General features: G+C 38.3%; 1 protein-coding gene across 1 annotated transcript; it reads left to right on the plus strand.

Annotated features, from left to right (window-relative positions):
- The first annotated feature begins 6,889 nt into the window (after window positions 1-6,889).
- LOC144634059 (pyroglutamylated RF-amide peptide receptor-like) lies at window positions 6,890-15,663 on the plus strand. The gene is made up of 4 exons (XM_078493005.1): window positions 6,890-7,002; window positions 11,658-11,931; window positions 13,247-13,504; window positions 15,303-15,663. The coding sequence occupies exons 1-4, from the start codon at window positions 6,890-6,892 to the stop codon at window positions 15,657-15,659; spliced, it is 1,002 nt and encodes a 333-aa protein (XP_078349131.1). The 3' UTR covers window positions 15,660-15,663.
- The last annotated feature ends 721 nt before the right edge of the window (window positions 15,664-16,384 follow it).

The following is a 16,384-nucleotide window of genomic DNA, read 5'->3' on the forward strand; positions in this document are numbered from 1 at the left end:
AGGGCGAAACTTCACTACTATGCATTAGAAATTCTTGCTAGCACGAAGTAAAATAAAGACCCTATAAATTCTCTTCTGTCTCCATTTCTTCTTTGGCTATAATATTTGATGCAGTTTCCATATTTACACAACTTGAATGGCCCGAGACTTCATGGACAAATTAGGGGAGGGGGCGGCTGTATACAGGCTCACTGTACAGGACAAAAAGTATTATCTGACCAGTTTTTTACCATTTACAAACTTACAAAAAAAATGTGCTCGAGTGCACGACCTTAAAAACAAGCGCCTGCAGCAACATATATATTTCCCTCCCTTGGAATGTTTTGAAAAAAAACACGGAAAAGCTTAACCCCACAAGACTCTTACTGCGTCCAAATTATTTCCTTTACTTTTCGTGGTGTTGTTGGTAAAGTAAATAATTTGGACGCAGTAAGAGTTTTGGTGCAGCAAGACCAAATTCGACTAAAAACGGTCTTGTCGTCATATCATAAATGTCTGATTTGACTTTTTTGTCAAATTATTCGAGGCAAGTTTGAGGTGCAGAAAAAAAAAAACTCCACCAAGGGAGAGAACAAGAAAAGAAAAACAGTAACAGCCACTTGTTACTCGTTATCTTTGCGATAAATAATTCGTACAAAATATCCCCAACCACCCAATCAACCACACCCATCTACACCCACCCAACCCCCTAAGAAAATAAACGAATAATAATTTTGCAATATTAACATAGCAAATACAAAAGAAGGTACGGATGACCAAAAGTGACGAAGATTGAACCGCATTGCTTTGGGTTTTTTAAATATTACTGGACTGAACAGTTTTCAAAGTTAATCTCATTTGCTTGTAATTGTAATTTATAACGCCTGAGAGACAAATTTGGTTGCAATGAAGCCACGGTTTTGTCATTTACATCCATAGAAGGTAATTTCTTTGCAAACATTTTAATACTCGCTAAGAAACTTTTAAGTTTCATAGCGAGTATTTGGCAAAACTTCATAAAATAAACTTATCTCAGCCGTGACACATGTACAGTCCCTTTAAGCTTGAAGCCATGATCTGACATTTGTATGCGTGGGCCAACAAAAGAAACGTGTTATGAGTCACATGAATGTAAATAGTTGTATTTTTAATAATTTTTCTCTTTGTAAATTTTTACGCAATTCAGTTTTAGACTGTCATGTAAAAATATAAATAAACTATCTACCTATCTATTCAAATGTGTAAAGTTCTAGATCAACGGGGAAAGGAAAGCAAATAGACGAAACTACTGCTCTTGTTCTTCTTTATTTTAGTCAAAATGGCAAATAGAGGAAAAGAGAAGAACGATATTTTTTAAGATTTTGATCACGAAATAAAGGTTTTGAGTCTACCGTATTTTTTCTATCGCATCTTACTGTGGGGGAAGTTTTCGTCTCAAATGAATTACTCGTCTTCCAAGCGTCAAATTTTTAATACCTGTCAAAATTTTCTCATTGCGTGTGGCATGTGGTTGGTTTCATCTGACTTTGGGTGATTCCTCTTCCACTTTGTCAGTATTGGTCACTGGAATATTAATTTGCCCTATTGATATTGTTTTACTGGTCGCAAATAGATCGATGGTCGGCGTAGCGGCAACCTTGCACCATACTGAACTACGAGTCAGGTAATAAAAAATACTGAATAACCTCAAATTACTGATGAATTTTAAAAAAGGCCTGGCAGGCTTGAATTGAACTATGAAGCAAAGTGATGAGAAATGAGAAACCGAGGGCTGGTAAAAAAAGACAGCTGCTAAACAAAACAACGCAAGTAAACCACTAAGTTAAATGCCACTTTTTCATGTGAAAGTGAATTCTTAAAACTTTATGGCTAGTTCTCGGGAATCAGTCAGGATGGGAAGAAAATGTCTTATCTACAACGCCCAGCTGCCAAAAAGAGGAAGTTACGCTAGTTTTGTTATTGAAATTTCTATAACTGTGAGGAATTTTGCGTTCCCTTAGGTCAGCATAGTAGTTTTGAAAATTTGCACTTTAATAGGGTTAAAAAATTCTTTGTATGGTAAGTTCGCAAAAATTAATACACAGACATTCGCTCGAGAGAGAACAAAACAAAAGTTTGAAAAACCACATCGCTGAGCGGATACTTATACGTCATCATACCCCCTCCAGTTATGCTCTGTTCACGTGCAATAGCGGCAACAATTTCCCCTTAGCAGTTCCTATAAGGTTGACTGTAAGGTGCCGGTAATTGTTGACAGGCATTTTTTGATAGGTGCCTGTTCTCAGTCGGTGTACCAACAGACGCCTATCAGCAGAAGTCAAAAACGACCGCACCGTACAAACGACTCATTTACGACGCAAACACAACCCACAAATGTACCGCAAACAGAACAACTTAATTTGGCTAACAATAGATGGATCGAAACTGACCAATTACTGCTGACAAACTTTACACGAGTCTTACTGCGTAGAAGCATAAGGGCGAAAAACTAAGAGAAAAAATCTGCTTGGATGCTTTGACTTTGAAATGATTTCTCAGCGTAGGACAGTTAAACAATGGCGGACTTCTTTTACTTAATTTTGTGACGCGCGTAGAAGCATAAAAGCGAAAAACTAAGAGAAAAAAGTTTGCTTGAATGCTTTGACTTTGAAATGATTTCGCAGCGCAGGACAGTAAAACAATGGCAGACTTCTTTTACTTAATTTTGTTACGGGCGTAAAAGCTTAAAAACGAAAAACTAAGAAAAGGAAATCTGCTTGGATACTTTGACTTTGAAATGATCTCTCAGCGCAGTAAAAATATATATGAGTCATATAAAAATGTTATTATAATCTATGGTTTAAAAAATGTTAAAATCTAATAATAATGAATTGACTTGAGAGGCACTATGTGCAGCATAGGATGCATCCCTTACAGCCGCTGTCCATTAAGGGAGTTATATCTTTTTTGCGAATACGGTTTGTGAAAGCCTGCTGTGTCTTGGCTGATCTGTCAGCCGTAGAAAGTTTTCCCCATAGTTTGGGTCCTACATAACGCAAAGAGTGCTTTCCATTTGTTCGTGAGCGGGCGGTATTCTACAAATCCTGCGATCTGATTGGTTCCGGGAGCGGTCGGTATTCTCCAATCCGGCCCTCGACAGCGGGCGGTATCCGTTGCGAGATGAATCGTCGAGTGTACTTTCCGCGCGAAATCATTTTGCAGCGTTGTACGAACGAACACATGAAAGATTTGCTCAGCAAAATCGAAATAGCCGCTCACTAACTATTGTAAATGCGAAAAGACAGAATAGAAGTGGAATTAAAGGCCTCGAAGTTCTTCTAAAGGCGAGTGTTGATTTTTTTATCAATAAATTAAGTTCTAGTTGATAGTTTGTTGAGTTTGTGGTTGTTTGTGCATTTTGCAATCATTTGCACGCCATTTTAATACGATAAGCTGCGCCGGTTTTAAACTTCAATTTTGAGTAAAAACTGTCTTTTTATCGGTCACTTCTTTGCCAAAACAAAACACTAGTTGCCATCATTCAAGAAAATGAGATTCGTTAATTAAAAACAGCCAAAATAATTCTGACAATATTGTGCCGAACGTCCAAGCTTCGCATTTCATTTAGTTTCACTTTCGCACTGTTTATCACAAAATAATAATTATGCTGGGAATTAACGCAGAGCTTATTAATTCGTTAAATACAAGTGTGTATAGCTATACCGCAACTGTCTTTCCGTCAGATAGTTTTTTTTTCGGGAAATTCTCAAACTTAACATCCTGCGAACAGAGTTCTTTCTCAAAACATTCATCGGGAAGCCGGAATCGGCGTTTAGTTTTGTCAATGATAATGCTTTGGCTCGATTTTACATTTATGATATATTTACTACTTCAATTTCTTTGATTGAATCTCTTCAGTGTTAATTTAATATGCTGAACTTTTCTGTAAAAACGGTTCATTTTATTTATTTCGAACTAAATAACAAACAGCATTTTACACTCTTGCTAACTCGTCAATTGACTCAACGGCATTGAAATTAAATGACGCGCGTACACAGACAAAGATTTTGTGACACAATCTTTCTAGGTTTCTTTTAAAAACAGATAAAGTGGGGAAAAAAATAAAAACGTTATTCACCAGCCTAGGTCGGTCCGTATTGGGAAAAACTGTGCCCTCGGTCTTGGAACCGCCCTCGGCCTGCGGCCTCGGGCGGTATCCAAGACCTCGGGCACAGTTTTTCCCAATACGGACCTCCCGGCTGGTGAATAACCTATATGTATCTAGGAGTAGAAAAATTTCTCAGCGCAGGACAGTTAAACAATGGCGGCCTTTTTTTACTAAGCATAAAAACGAAAAACTTAGAGAAAAAATCTTCTTGGATGCTTTGACTTTGAAGTGATTTCGCAGCCCGGGACAGTTAATCGCGTGGCTGTTCAACATCATCCGTGTGATGAAAATTAACATCCGTGTAGCAGTTGGACTTGATCCGTGCGAAGAAAAAATTACATCCGTGTAGCCGTTTAACTTCTTCCGTGTAAAGAAAATTTACATCCTTGCAGCCGTTCGACTTCATCCGTGTAAAGAAAATTTACATCCTTGCAGCCGATCGACTTCATCCGTGTAAAGAAAATTTACATCCGCGTAGCCGTTGGACTTGATCCGTGTAAAGAAAATTTACATCCTTGCAGCCGTTCGACTTCATCCGTGTAAAGAAAATCTACATCCGTGTAGCCGTTGGACTTGATCCGTGCAAAAAAAAAAATACATCCTTGTAGCCGTTTAACATCATCCGTGTAACAAAAAATTACATCCGTGTAGCCGTTTAACTTCATCCTTGTAACAAAAAATTACATCTGTGTAGCCGTTCTCGGTATCCGTGTAGAACGGCTCATCGCGCCGTTTCTCATCCGTTCGCTTGCCGCGCGTTTCGCCGAACACACAGATTCCGTAAGGAACATTTTCGCTTGAGAGGTCACATATGTTTTTATAAAGCCTTGGGAATCGCCATACTACCAGATGCAAGAGAAGAAATTACTGTAGGGTAGGTCTGTTTTTTTCTTTCTTATTAGCCCCGACGTTCTGGCCAACAGGAAATTGTAATTTTCGCAATACTATAAATTACTTGACCGAAACACCATTATTCTTCTAAGGTGGCCCACGTGTATTTATGAGGCTGAGAGTTCCCTTTTTTAAGCGCGTTTTAAGACGGGAAAACGTGAAGCGATTGCTAAGATGTTTGAGAATCGGAAAGAAAAATGTTTAAATTATATAAAATGATAAATTTTATGGCGATCAAACGCGATTTGTTTAAGTAATGAGCGATTTTCGGAAGCTTTCGTTTTTAATAAAATGCGATTATTTTTAAAATGCCACGGTGAATTTGTCTCTAATTACCTCAAAACACTGTCAAACAGTTAAAGTTTACTCACAACACCTTACAGGAAAATCCACTCCGTAAATTTCCTGAACGAGCGACATCTTTATTTTGCCTTTAAAAACTGTTGTGTTATGCGTCCGTCTTGACCGTCACATAAATTTGATATTTATAATAACCCTGTACCAGCCAGTTTTGGGGCTAATGTCACCTTAATCTTGTGTGTAAAAGTTAGAACGATCGTGTATCTACATCAAATGTTAACAGTCAATAAAGATGGATGGTTTTCAGCCGAATTTTTGAAAATATCAAACAAATGACGTTATTTCAAATTGCGAAAAATTTGTCGATTTGTTTTGCATTTTTAAAGCTGCAACTAGAACAGGATATTGCAAAGGCTTGTGCTAATTTTTAGCGTGTTCCTTTCATACGGTTTGAAGAATTTCGGTTGCAAAGTTAGGTACATTTGCTTTCCAAGTTCTGGTCGCTTTGTAAACCCCGCATTTCGAATGAAGTTATACTGTTGTTTTCGAAGAGAGGTGTTACTTTCAAATTCCGCATGATCTTCTGTCACTTGGAAATAACACAGCCTGAAATAGTTCCTGCTTAAATGACAATTACCGTTCCTGACGGCAGAAGATCGTGCGGAATTTGGAAGTAAGACCTCTTTTCGAACAACAACAGAATAATTTCATTCGAAATGCGAGGTTTACAAAGCGAGTAGAACTTGGAAAGCAAATGTATCTGACTTTGCGACCAAAATTCTTCAAATCGTATGAACGAAATACGCTGAAACTCGGCACAAATGTTTGCAATATCCTGTTCTATTTGCAGCTTTAAAAAAAATGCAAAACAAATCGACATTTTTTTCGAAATTTGAAATAACGTCATTTGTTTGATATTTTCAGACATTCTGCTGAAAATCATCCATCTTTATTGACTGCTAACATTTGATGTATATACACGATTTTTTTAACTTTTACACACAAGATTAAGGTGACATAAGCCTCAAAACGGGCTGGTTCTGGGTTATTATAAGTATCAAAATTATGCGACGGTCAAGACAGACGCATAACACAATAGTTTTTAAAGGCAAAATAAAGATGTCGCTCGTTCAGGAAATTTACGGAGTGGATTTTCCTCTAAGTTGTTGTGAGTAAACTTTAACTGTTTGGCAGCGTTTTGAGGTAATTACAGACAAATTCACCGTGGCATTTTAAAAATAATCGCATTTTATTAAAAACGAAATCTTCCGAAAATCGCTCATAACTTAAACAAATCGCGTTTGATCGCCATAAAATTTATCATTTTATATAATTTAATCATTATTCTTTCAGATTCTCAAAAATCTAAGCAATCGCCTCACGCTTTCTCGCCGAACTGTCAGCCTCATAAATACCCGCGGGCCACCTTAAATTGGTAAGAAAAGCTAAACCTATAACAAGTAAACAAAAGTCCTTTAACATTTAAGAAAGTTCACTTAAGTTGGTTGAAAATATCAAGACTTCATATTTGTTTTATCCAGGCCACAAAACTAACATCAACGCTCTTCTGCCATGTCCGAGTCGGCTGGTGTTGCCATAACAACTGTACTCTCCATACTCGTCATTGTAGATGTCGTGGGAAACTCTGTTGTTTGTGCGATCATAAAGAGAAATCGAGATATGAGGTATGCAGGGAATGAAATAAGGAACATTGATAGAACCTCAACCATGTTCTATTGAAAATCCGCGAATCTGATTGGTTCTCCCACTGTTTTCTAGATTATTCGCTCTCGATTTCTATCGTGTGATAGTTGATGATGGCAAAGCCCGAATCAACTATCACACATAGAAATTGAGAGCGAATAATCAAGTTGTTTTAGTAAAAATCTACAAGAATAGGACTACATTTTGATAAACATTTGGCAATAAAAATAAGCGGCAGTAAGACATAACGTTTCGATGTCATCCTGACATCATTTTCAAGTGACAAATAAAATAACGGTTCAACAGTGTTATATATGCGGTGAGAGGTGTGATGTTTCATTAACATATTTGTTTTAAACAAATAGTTTCGCGCGGATAGAATCCGATTGCGTGTTCAGGCTAGGTTTTTTCTTTCTAATAAACAACATTTCGTAAATCAAGCAGTCCAGTTTTGCGCTGCATTTCTTTAGGACGGAAAAAATACTGATAAGGTCGCCGATGTTATTAAGGCTGTGATCGTTCTTTAAATGCTTCCCGATTGCGGAGAACCTATGTTCATAAATACGTTGGAGTAAATGCCGGCTTAATAACATCGGCGACCACACACCTCTAACACTGTTGAACCGTTATTTTATTTGTCACTTGAAAATGATGAATACTGGTTGAAGAGTGTGATCGATTTTCTTGCTCAGGTCAGATAGTTGTTTTTTGACTCCATCGGCCGACGTTTGATCTTTAAAAGGTAATACCACTCGGTGAATGATATCCTTGTTGTTAGGTACTTCAGCTGGCACGAGAAGATCTTTGGTCATCACTGAGGTGACAAAGTGAGAAATGGTTGAGTTAATTAGGCTTGCAGGGTACTTGAGGTTCGTAAACATCAGCTTCAGGCGATCGCGTTCAGTCACGAAAGACTCCCATGTAGAAAAACTCTGGGAGCTTGTTGTCATGTTCTAATTTCTCTTCGAAGGAGCAGAGAAATGCATTCGCCATAAGGGGTCCCAAAGGTGAGTCCATTGCCACTCCGTCAGTCAGTTCGTAACTACTGAAAGCTTGCCATCGAACTGGGACAATTGGAGTTAGTTGCTACTTCAAGAAGTTGAATCAGATCAGGCTGAGTGATGTTCATCTTGTTGGTTTCGTTAAACCAGTTGTCTACGAACGCCTTTTCAGCGATCATTTCGATGGTTTCTTGAAGTGGTACATTGGTAAACAAAGACACACAAAGAGAAGTTCCCGGGGGGGGGGGGGTACTCCCATATGTGGCCTATATAGGTATGTGCCGCCCGATAGGGTATGGTTTTTGAGGTTCTCGGTCCTTAAATAGGGTATCATTTTTGCTACTTTTAACAATGTGTTCCCGCTGTGATCCTTAGATAGGGTACCTAAATTCTATTAGCTAAAATAAACGCCCAGCTAAACGAGAAAAAGATATCTGAAAACTGAATTTTCAGTTCAGGTATTAGAAAAGCGATTTTATAAAGATTTGTGTCTTGCCGTGCGCGGTAAGCCGTTATTTGGGTCGTCACGGAACGTTTCTCCTCCCCTTAAATAGGGTGTCATTTTTCGGTTTTGGGCCTTAAAAAGGGTATCAATTTTCGCTTTCTTTATCCTTAAATAGGGTCAGGGTTTAAGAACCTTGGCGGCACACCCCTATCCGAAATTTATGGGAGTACCCCCCCCCCCCCCCCGGGGAGAAGTTATCTATGTCGTTCTCGTCGACTTTTAGGTTTTGAATCTCTTTTGCGAAAGCGAACGGCGTATCAGAAATCGCGTAGCGATTAACCGACAGCGGCTTCAGTTTTTCATCGAGCCACTTGGCGAGGGCAGAGTTGTAGGTACCCGTGGCAGACAAGGTTGGTCTCATTGATAACTTCTCGTTGTGTGTCTTTGGCAGACCATAAAGGTGGGCAAGGCGTGAGCCTTTCGATTCAGACAAACGGAATCGGCAATCTTCTCTGGCAGAATCGTACGAACCACAGAATCGAGGTGCTACTCCTTTTCCAAAAGGGGGTGGTAATGTTTCGATGGCCGGCCTTTCATCTTTTATTGGTCTCTGCAAGCTGACAGGAGCGAATTTAGATGTGTCATTTATAGATGCTTGACTCAAAAGGCTAACATAATCGGATTTGCTCATAACGACTAAACCGGTACCCTTGTCTGGCTTCGTGACGACGATGTTATTTAGTTGTTTCAGCTGCTTTATGGCCCTTTGCAGTGTTTTCGTGGGCTTCGGTGATTTGCACTCGATGTAATTAAGTGCAATCGATCGGAGGGTGGCTGCGGTTAGGCTCTTACCGAAAGTGCTAGCACTTTTTTTTGCATTATTTGGCTTCGCGAGCATTTTTTTGTTTTACATTTTATCCCAAAAAGCACTGCTAGCATTATTTTGGATTTTCGATTGACTATTTGTCTAATTTTGTGTTAAAAAGCACAATCTGACTTTATTTATGGCGTCCAAAGATGCATTAGCCCTCATTTTAGTCAAAGGAGCCGTGGGGGCCTGGGAAATAGGTTTGATACGTCAGTGGTTGCCTTCTAGAAACCCAGTCCATCACACTCGTTCCAAGATGACGTCATCCACTTTGTCAACAATGGAACAATGGAAGCCAGCCAGCCAAGGCAGAGATAGCTCGAGAGCGTACTCTGACATCAAACATTGATCGTTACATTTTATTGTTGAAAAATGTAACTGAACATCTGAAAAATGTAATATTCTATGTTTAAAAAATCGGAAAAAGTGAGCATTTTTATCTTACCCACGAGCACTTTTTAAAAAAATAAGCATTATTTTAGCAATTTTTTGGCAAAAAACGAGCACTTCTTTTAGCATTTAATGCTTTTTTTACGAGCACTTTCGGTAAGAGCCTAGCTGCGGTTAACTCCTAACTCTATTACTGCCATTTATAAATCTACTAGACATTTTAAACTTAACAACAAGGCAGGCTCTCGTTTTTATCGAATAATGATATAAATAGGTCACGCCACACGCGGCTAATCGACAACTGCATTACAAAGCATTGGCTTCTGTGTGCGCGTTTGAGTCGCGTTCGCATTTCATTTACGATTTATTGAACCCGTTATTTGCTCTGAAGAAAAAAACAAAGTTTTTAATTGTTAAATGACGATTGAAAGATGTGCTGACGTACAAGGGCCATTGGAGGTCAAGTAACGTAAACGATTAGAAATTTCTGAAAAGTTGAACGAGTTGTTCGCAAGGAAGAAACCACATTGCATTATTTGATTTATTTAGCTTCTGTGTGCGCCTTTGCATTTCTTTCACAATTTATTCAAACCGTCATTTGCTCGAAATTGAACGAAAAGCCAGGATTTTCATTGTAAAATGACAACTGAAAGATATGACTTACAAAGGCCCTTTTGAAGTCAAATTGTTTTAAATGTAGGAAACGTAAACGACTAGAAATTTATGAAAAGTTGAACGAGTCGCTCGCAAGGAAAAAAACCTTGAATTCGCTTTCAATTTTTTAGCTTAATTTATTGATGCATAAAAACTTGCAAGTTGAATCTGTTTGGATCTTCTTTTACTGCTCCTCGATGTGGACGATAAAATTGTGTTGGTTTGCAAACCATTTTAAACTAAGAAAACAGTGGGAGAACCAATCAGATTCGCGGATTTTCAATAGAACACGGCTGAGTTTCTACTAATCGCCGATAGAAAACAATCGCGCGCTCGTTGCCCATTTTAAGATTAATTTTTCTTCATTTTTGGCTTATAAGAACGTAAAATTGTAGGTTTTTGGACGGCAGCCCTTTAAGAGGTTCTACTAAAACAATTAGACTACTCGCCTTCGTTTTCTATGAACGATAGTCAACTCAGCAGCTGCGCCTCGTTGACTATTCGCTCATGGAAAACTCGGGCTCGTCGTCTAATTGTTAAATAGTATTTCTTGACGTTAATAAAATGTTTTGAGACTAAGCTCACAAAAATTACATGTTAATCATTCCTATTCAGTTTCTGACATCTGTAATCAAATTTTAAGGAAAGTTGGTGTGATGTCTCACGACTTTACCGACTTAATTAAATGTAGATGTAGATAAAACCGGCAGGTAGCTTCTTTGCTCATAATAAAAAAAAACACACCGTGTTCAAATTGGCCTGATTGATAGACGTTTCATTCGTTGTAAAAAACGAAACAGAAATTATCAAAAAGTTGAAGCAGTTGTGATCTACTGGATGCATAAAATTACCCACGGATAACACTACTGACCTCATATTTATCAGAAATAATCCACTTGAGATCTTGGCCGATTTACAATCTAAATAAAACAGTAATCAGAGAAAAAGTGGAGGTCGAAAACAGGACGAAAACATAGTTTTAAAGATAGATAGTTACAGTTCTAAAGATTTAAAATTTTCATTGTTTTGATATAAAATATCTATCTAATTTTCGCGTTTTTAAAATTGGCGTAGCCTGCGCAAGTGTGCGCTTTAAACCCCAACAAAACCGCCAGCTACCAGCCATTGTTTTTTTCGCGCGCGTTTAATTTCGCGATGATTATGAAATCGCGAAAATTAGTAAGAATAAGATAATCTGAATTCCATAATGACTCGCATTACCATGCCTTTCTTGTCTATCATTTTATCTTATATTTTAAATGGTTTTCAATACCACAGGACACCCATCAATTATCTTCTTAAAAACGTGGCTGTGGCGGATATCACGTACGCGGTATTCATCGTTCCAGGAATTTTCTTCAAGGTCTATTCAGCCCATCATCCGGATGGACCGACTGGTGCAATATTATGCAAGCTGGTGACAGGGGGAAATTTCGCGTGGGTTGGATCAGTTGCCTCATTTGTCACACTGGTTGCAATCGCCATTGAACGATATTTTGCAGTAATGTATCCTCACGGTAGCAAATGGAAACTTACCAAGCGCAAACTGAAGGTGCGTCACTGACACATTTAAATTGTTGGTAAATGAAATGTTTAGCGAAGTCTATTATTGAGGTAACACCATGAATGAAAAATTACTCCTTTTCCCTTTTGGCGCGAAATTTCAGTGTTAATTTATAATTTCACATGTGAAATTACAAAATTGCTATGACAACGTTTTTTATATCTCAGTGCCAAGATGAATTCTAGGTTTACATGTTAAGATGTTCTTACATTTTAACTTCGTACATTTCAAGCAAAGCTTACTTGAAATTTTTTTGTATTCCAGTCGCTTTTGGCCATATAATAAGCTTTTACGGACAATTTTTTTTTTCTTCAAAACGTCAAACGACTTAAAATACGAAGCTAATTACATAAATGGCTTTGAGTGGATATTTCTGAGAGATTTTATACGACAACGTTTTCAATTCATTCGTGATGAATTATATATAGTCAACCTTGTAAGGAGGAACTGACAGTTCAATTAACTTTGCAACATTTCATAAACAGCAAGAAGGATTCTAAACGGCTTTTCGTCTAAAAATTCAAAAAATTGCGAACTTTACCCAAAAGGATACTTTAAACTTTTTTAATGTTTGGATTTCGATGCAAAAAGCAAGACAAAAACCCATGATTTATGAGCGTGCTTTGTCACCCATGATACTTAATGGTAATCAAATGTTTTTTTGTCAAAAAATTATAATAATCGCCTAAAGGCTCGGGAAATTATTAGGATTTTGACGAAACGCCCTTGAAATTATTTCCTAATTTCACTCGTCACCGTTTAATGGTGTAAACGTTCTTCTATTTGGCACATACTCGCAGGTAAACGTTTAGGAAAAGCTTTTAGGCTAGTACAAGTTTGTATAGAATCTATCAATGACCAAATTGAGGTCGATGTACCCGATTTAACTTTCGGTGAAATTTTCTGTTGTTTGGCATTCTTCAGCCGGAATTTGGTGGATACTCAAAAACACGAACAAGTAAAGAAAGATCTCGTTGATGACGTAAACATTGATGATGTCACGGTCGACTGGATGTCTCATTAACACATCCGTGAGTCAGTATTACGACGTCTAAACTTTATTATTATGCAACCGCAAGTGTTTTACTGAAAAATGGACCACTGGTTCGAAAGTACATCCGGGGCCGAAATGGCGTATTCTTCTTAGTCACTATTCAGAATATCGATTACGTAATTTTTATTTATTATTTATTTTCTCGTGTTAAAAACAATATTTTACTTACTCGCTGAGCTCATTCGTAAAATATTTGAAAAAAATTCATATCATCGCACCTCCATGTAATGTATACTCTATTTATTTCAGGTGATTATTCCTGGCAGTTGGGTCTTCGCCCTTATGTTCACTTTGCCAGAGTTCTTCGTCAGGGACATATTGAAGACAAAAGATGGCAACCTCTGCCTGCTTATCTATCCTGACGATTGGATGGGTAAGGCTTATAGTGTAGCATGGTTGGTCGTGGTAGATCTTTCCTTGTTGGTGATGGTTGTGTTGTACTCCAGAGTCGTGTACACTTTGTGGTTCAAACGTGATGATAATAATCAACTCACAGACCAACAAAAAGTAAGTCAGATAAAGAATCAACACATCGTTTTTCTGTCTCTTTTCTTCACATGGTCTTTTTAGTTGAAAGAAAAACTTGTGGTTTATAGCTCTGCTGAAATTAAAAATAGAAAACGTGAAATGTTATGTCAGTGCAATTAATAATATTTTAACTACAACATTCCAATAATATTTCGCGCAATCGAAAATAGGCCACTCAGCCCTGTCCATATATGTTTAAAGAGCTTCGATCGGACCAAAAAGAGAATTTTCTTTCCATTGTTAGATTCCTGCCATGCCGTACATTTTAAAAATGTGTATTTTTAATGCCGTTCAAGTATGTCGCTTGAGTTTGTTTATTCATTTGTCTGCTACACGTACAGATGGTGTACTGTTTTTTTTTTTTACCTTACCGTACCCAAATTCGCAAGTAGCCAATCAGAAGCGCGATCTACTGTCCTGATATCCTACGATATCAAGTCACTGACCTGATATGCCACCATATCACAGTCACTTTGAAGTAAAGTAGTGTTACTGTGTGATAAATTGAAAAGACGTTTTACCAATAGAACAGAACTTCGTAATTTAAATTTAGCGGTGTTAAGCGGTCGTAAAAAGAGAAAAACTTTCCCGCCAAAACTAAACTTGAGCGCGCTCGCCAATTGCGCGATGTTTGCCGACGAGTACTGAGACATTCAGAGTGAAAAAATTGGAGTCGGAATTTCCAAGTTTTTCGCTAAATTTTAATTTTGAAAATGTAGAGAATGAAACTCTAAACAAACGAGTGGAAAAAGGCAGAAGAGGAACTTGGTAAAAGTGTCGAAGACCAAGTCATCACAATTTACAGTACGTACCTTGCAAGCATGGCTTCAACAGAGCGATAAATATAACCGGATTTTTTGCTGAATTTGGGTACGGTAAATACCTAATCGTGCCTTTTTGGTACCCTTCGGCTGCATATCAGGCTCGTTTGGTCTCGCCATAGGTATTTTGGCTCGACTGCGTCTCGCCAAAATACGAACCATGGCTCGACCAAACTCGCCTGATATGCAGCCGAAGCGTACCAAAAAGGTACGATTAGGTATAATAATCGTACCTTTATGGTACGCTTGGGTTGCATATCACTGAGGTGAGTATTGTCAAGCCAAAATATCCAAGACGAGACCAAACGAGCCTGATATGCCACCGAAGCGTACCAAAAAGTTACGATTAGGTATTTACCGTACCCAAATTCAGCCAAACATCCGGTGATATTAATCGCTCTGTTGAAGTGATGCTTGCCTGGCAAATTTTGTTGACCTGCTTGTATTGATACACGTTTGTTTGGAGTTTCATTCTCTAAATTTAAAAAATCAAAATTGAGTAAAAAAATTTGAAACTCCGGCTCTGTTGTTTCCGTCTGAATGTTTCAGTACTCGTCGGAAAACATCGCGCAGTTGGTGAGCGCGCTCAAGTTTAGTTTTGGCGGGAAAGTTTTTCTCCTTTAACGACTGAAAGCTCTTTTCAATTCATCGAACGGTGACACTACTTTACTTCAAAGTGACCATAATATCGTGGCATATTAGGTCAGTTACTTGATATCGTAGGATATCAGGACAGTAGATCGCTCTTCTGATTGGCTACTTGTGAATTTGAGTACGGTAATATATTGATTTGTTTGTTGAGTTTTGTTTTGTATGCCTAAACGTTTTCACAAACAATCGTAACCATTCCCAATTCATCTTAAAAACGCAAAACTCCTTCGAATATTAACTATGAATTGGCATTGGTAATCCCAACTTCTTCAGCACAATCCGACTTCGTATCTCTCTATACACAGGGTGTAGTAAGAGTGCGGAAAAGAGTCACGATTATGGTCGTAATTGTCACTGCCATATTTGGAATCTGTTGGGGCACCAATTCACTTCTCTACGTCTTAATAGAGCACGTTGCCGACAACAACATTGGTCCAGTACCACTGGCCATCGTCAACATAATGGTCCTGTTCAATTCTGCCGTCAACCCGTTTGTGTACGCTCTGTTTAACCAGCAATTCAGGGAGAAGATGAAAAAAATGATTTGCTGCACTGGTTTCTCTGCACCTGTGGTTCATCCTATGCCGGAAGCTCAAGACATAGAGCTTGCTGACAGCACCACCCACCCGACCCACACAGTAGGACCATGCTCCACAGAGTGATGTGTTCATTCGTTCTAGTGTTTCGAGTTCGTTAGAATTTCGTTGAAAACGTTGGTGCCTGTCAATTTATCCAGAAATTAATGGATTTTATCTTTGAAAATAGTACAATAGGGAACAGTAGGGCTTGGTAGAGTGCTTGATTGATTGATTTGCATGTATTTATGTAAATTACAATGTCATACTTAGGGCCGAATCGCACTAGCGGACAAGTTTGAAATGTCATAACATTTTTTACAAAAACAAAATTTTCGCGACAAGTCAGAGACATTTTGAAGAAAACAAAAGGTGTAATTATTAGTACAATAGCTCTGCACGTGCTTCTGCCATCCCTGTACATTTCTCAGCACGGCCGTCTTGGGCAAACATCAAATATGCAGGCAACGCGGTAAAAAAATCTAAAACAATTGGCATTTAAAGTACGCGTTCTCATGCAGTAGAATAATGAGTCGTCTCAAGATAACTTTTTTTCCCATTCTTACATTTGGCCGAAACACTTAACTTATAAATATGCTTTGCCTCTCGCGAAAAGATTTTGCGGCTGGATTGCCATAGTGAGAGCCACATCACGGTGCATACTATCCCAACAACTTTTGAGTGCGTGTTGTTTTTCGGTGCAATTTGGGCCAAACACAATAGGCAATCAACAACGTATTGTTATCTGGCATAACGAGGGGCATGGGAATGCGACTTGAATGCGTCATGAATTGTCCTGCCTTGAGGCAGAA

Source organism: Oculina patagonica, chromosome 12, assembly GCF_052425735.1.
Source record: "Oculina patagonica isolate OP01 chromosome 12, crgOcupat, whole genome shotgun sequence".
Lineage (NCBI taxonomy): Eukaryota > Metazoa > Cnidaria > Anthozoa > Scleractinia > Oculinidae > Oculina > Oculina patagonica.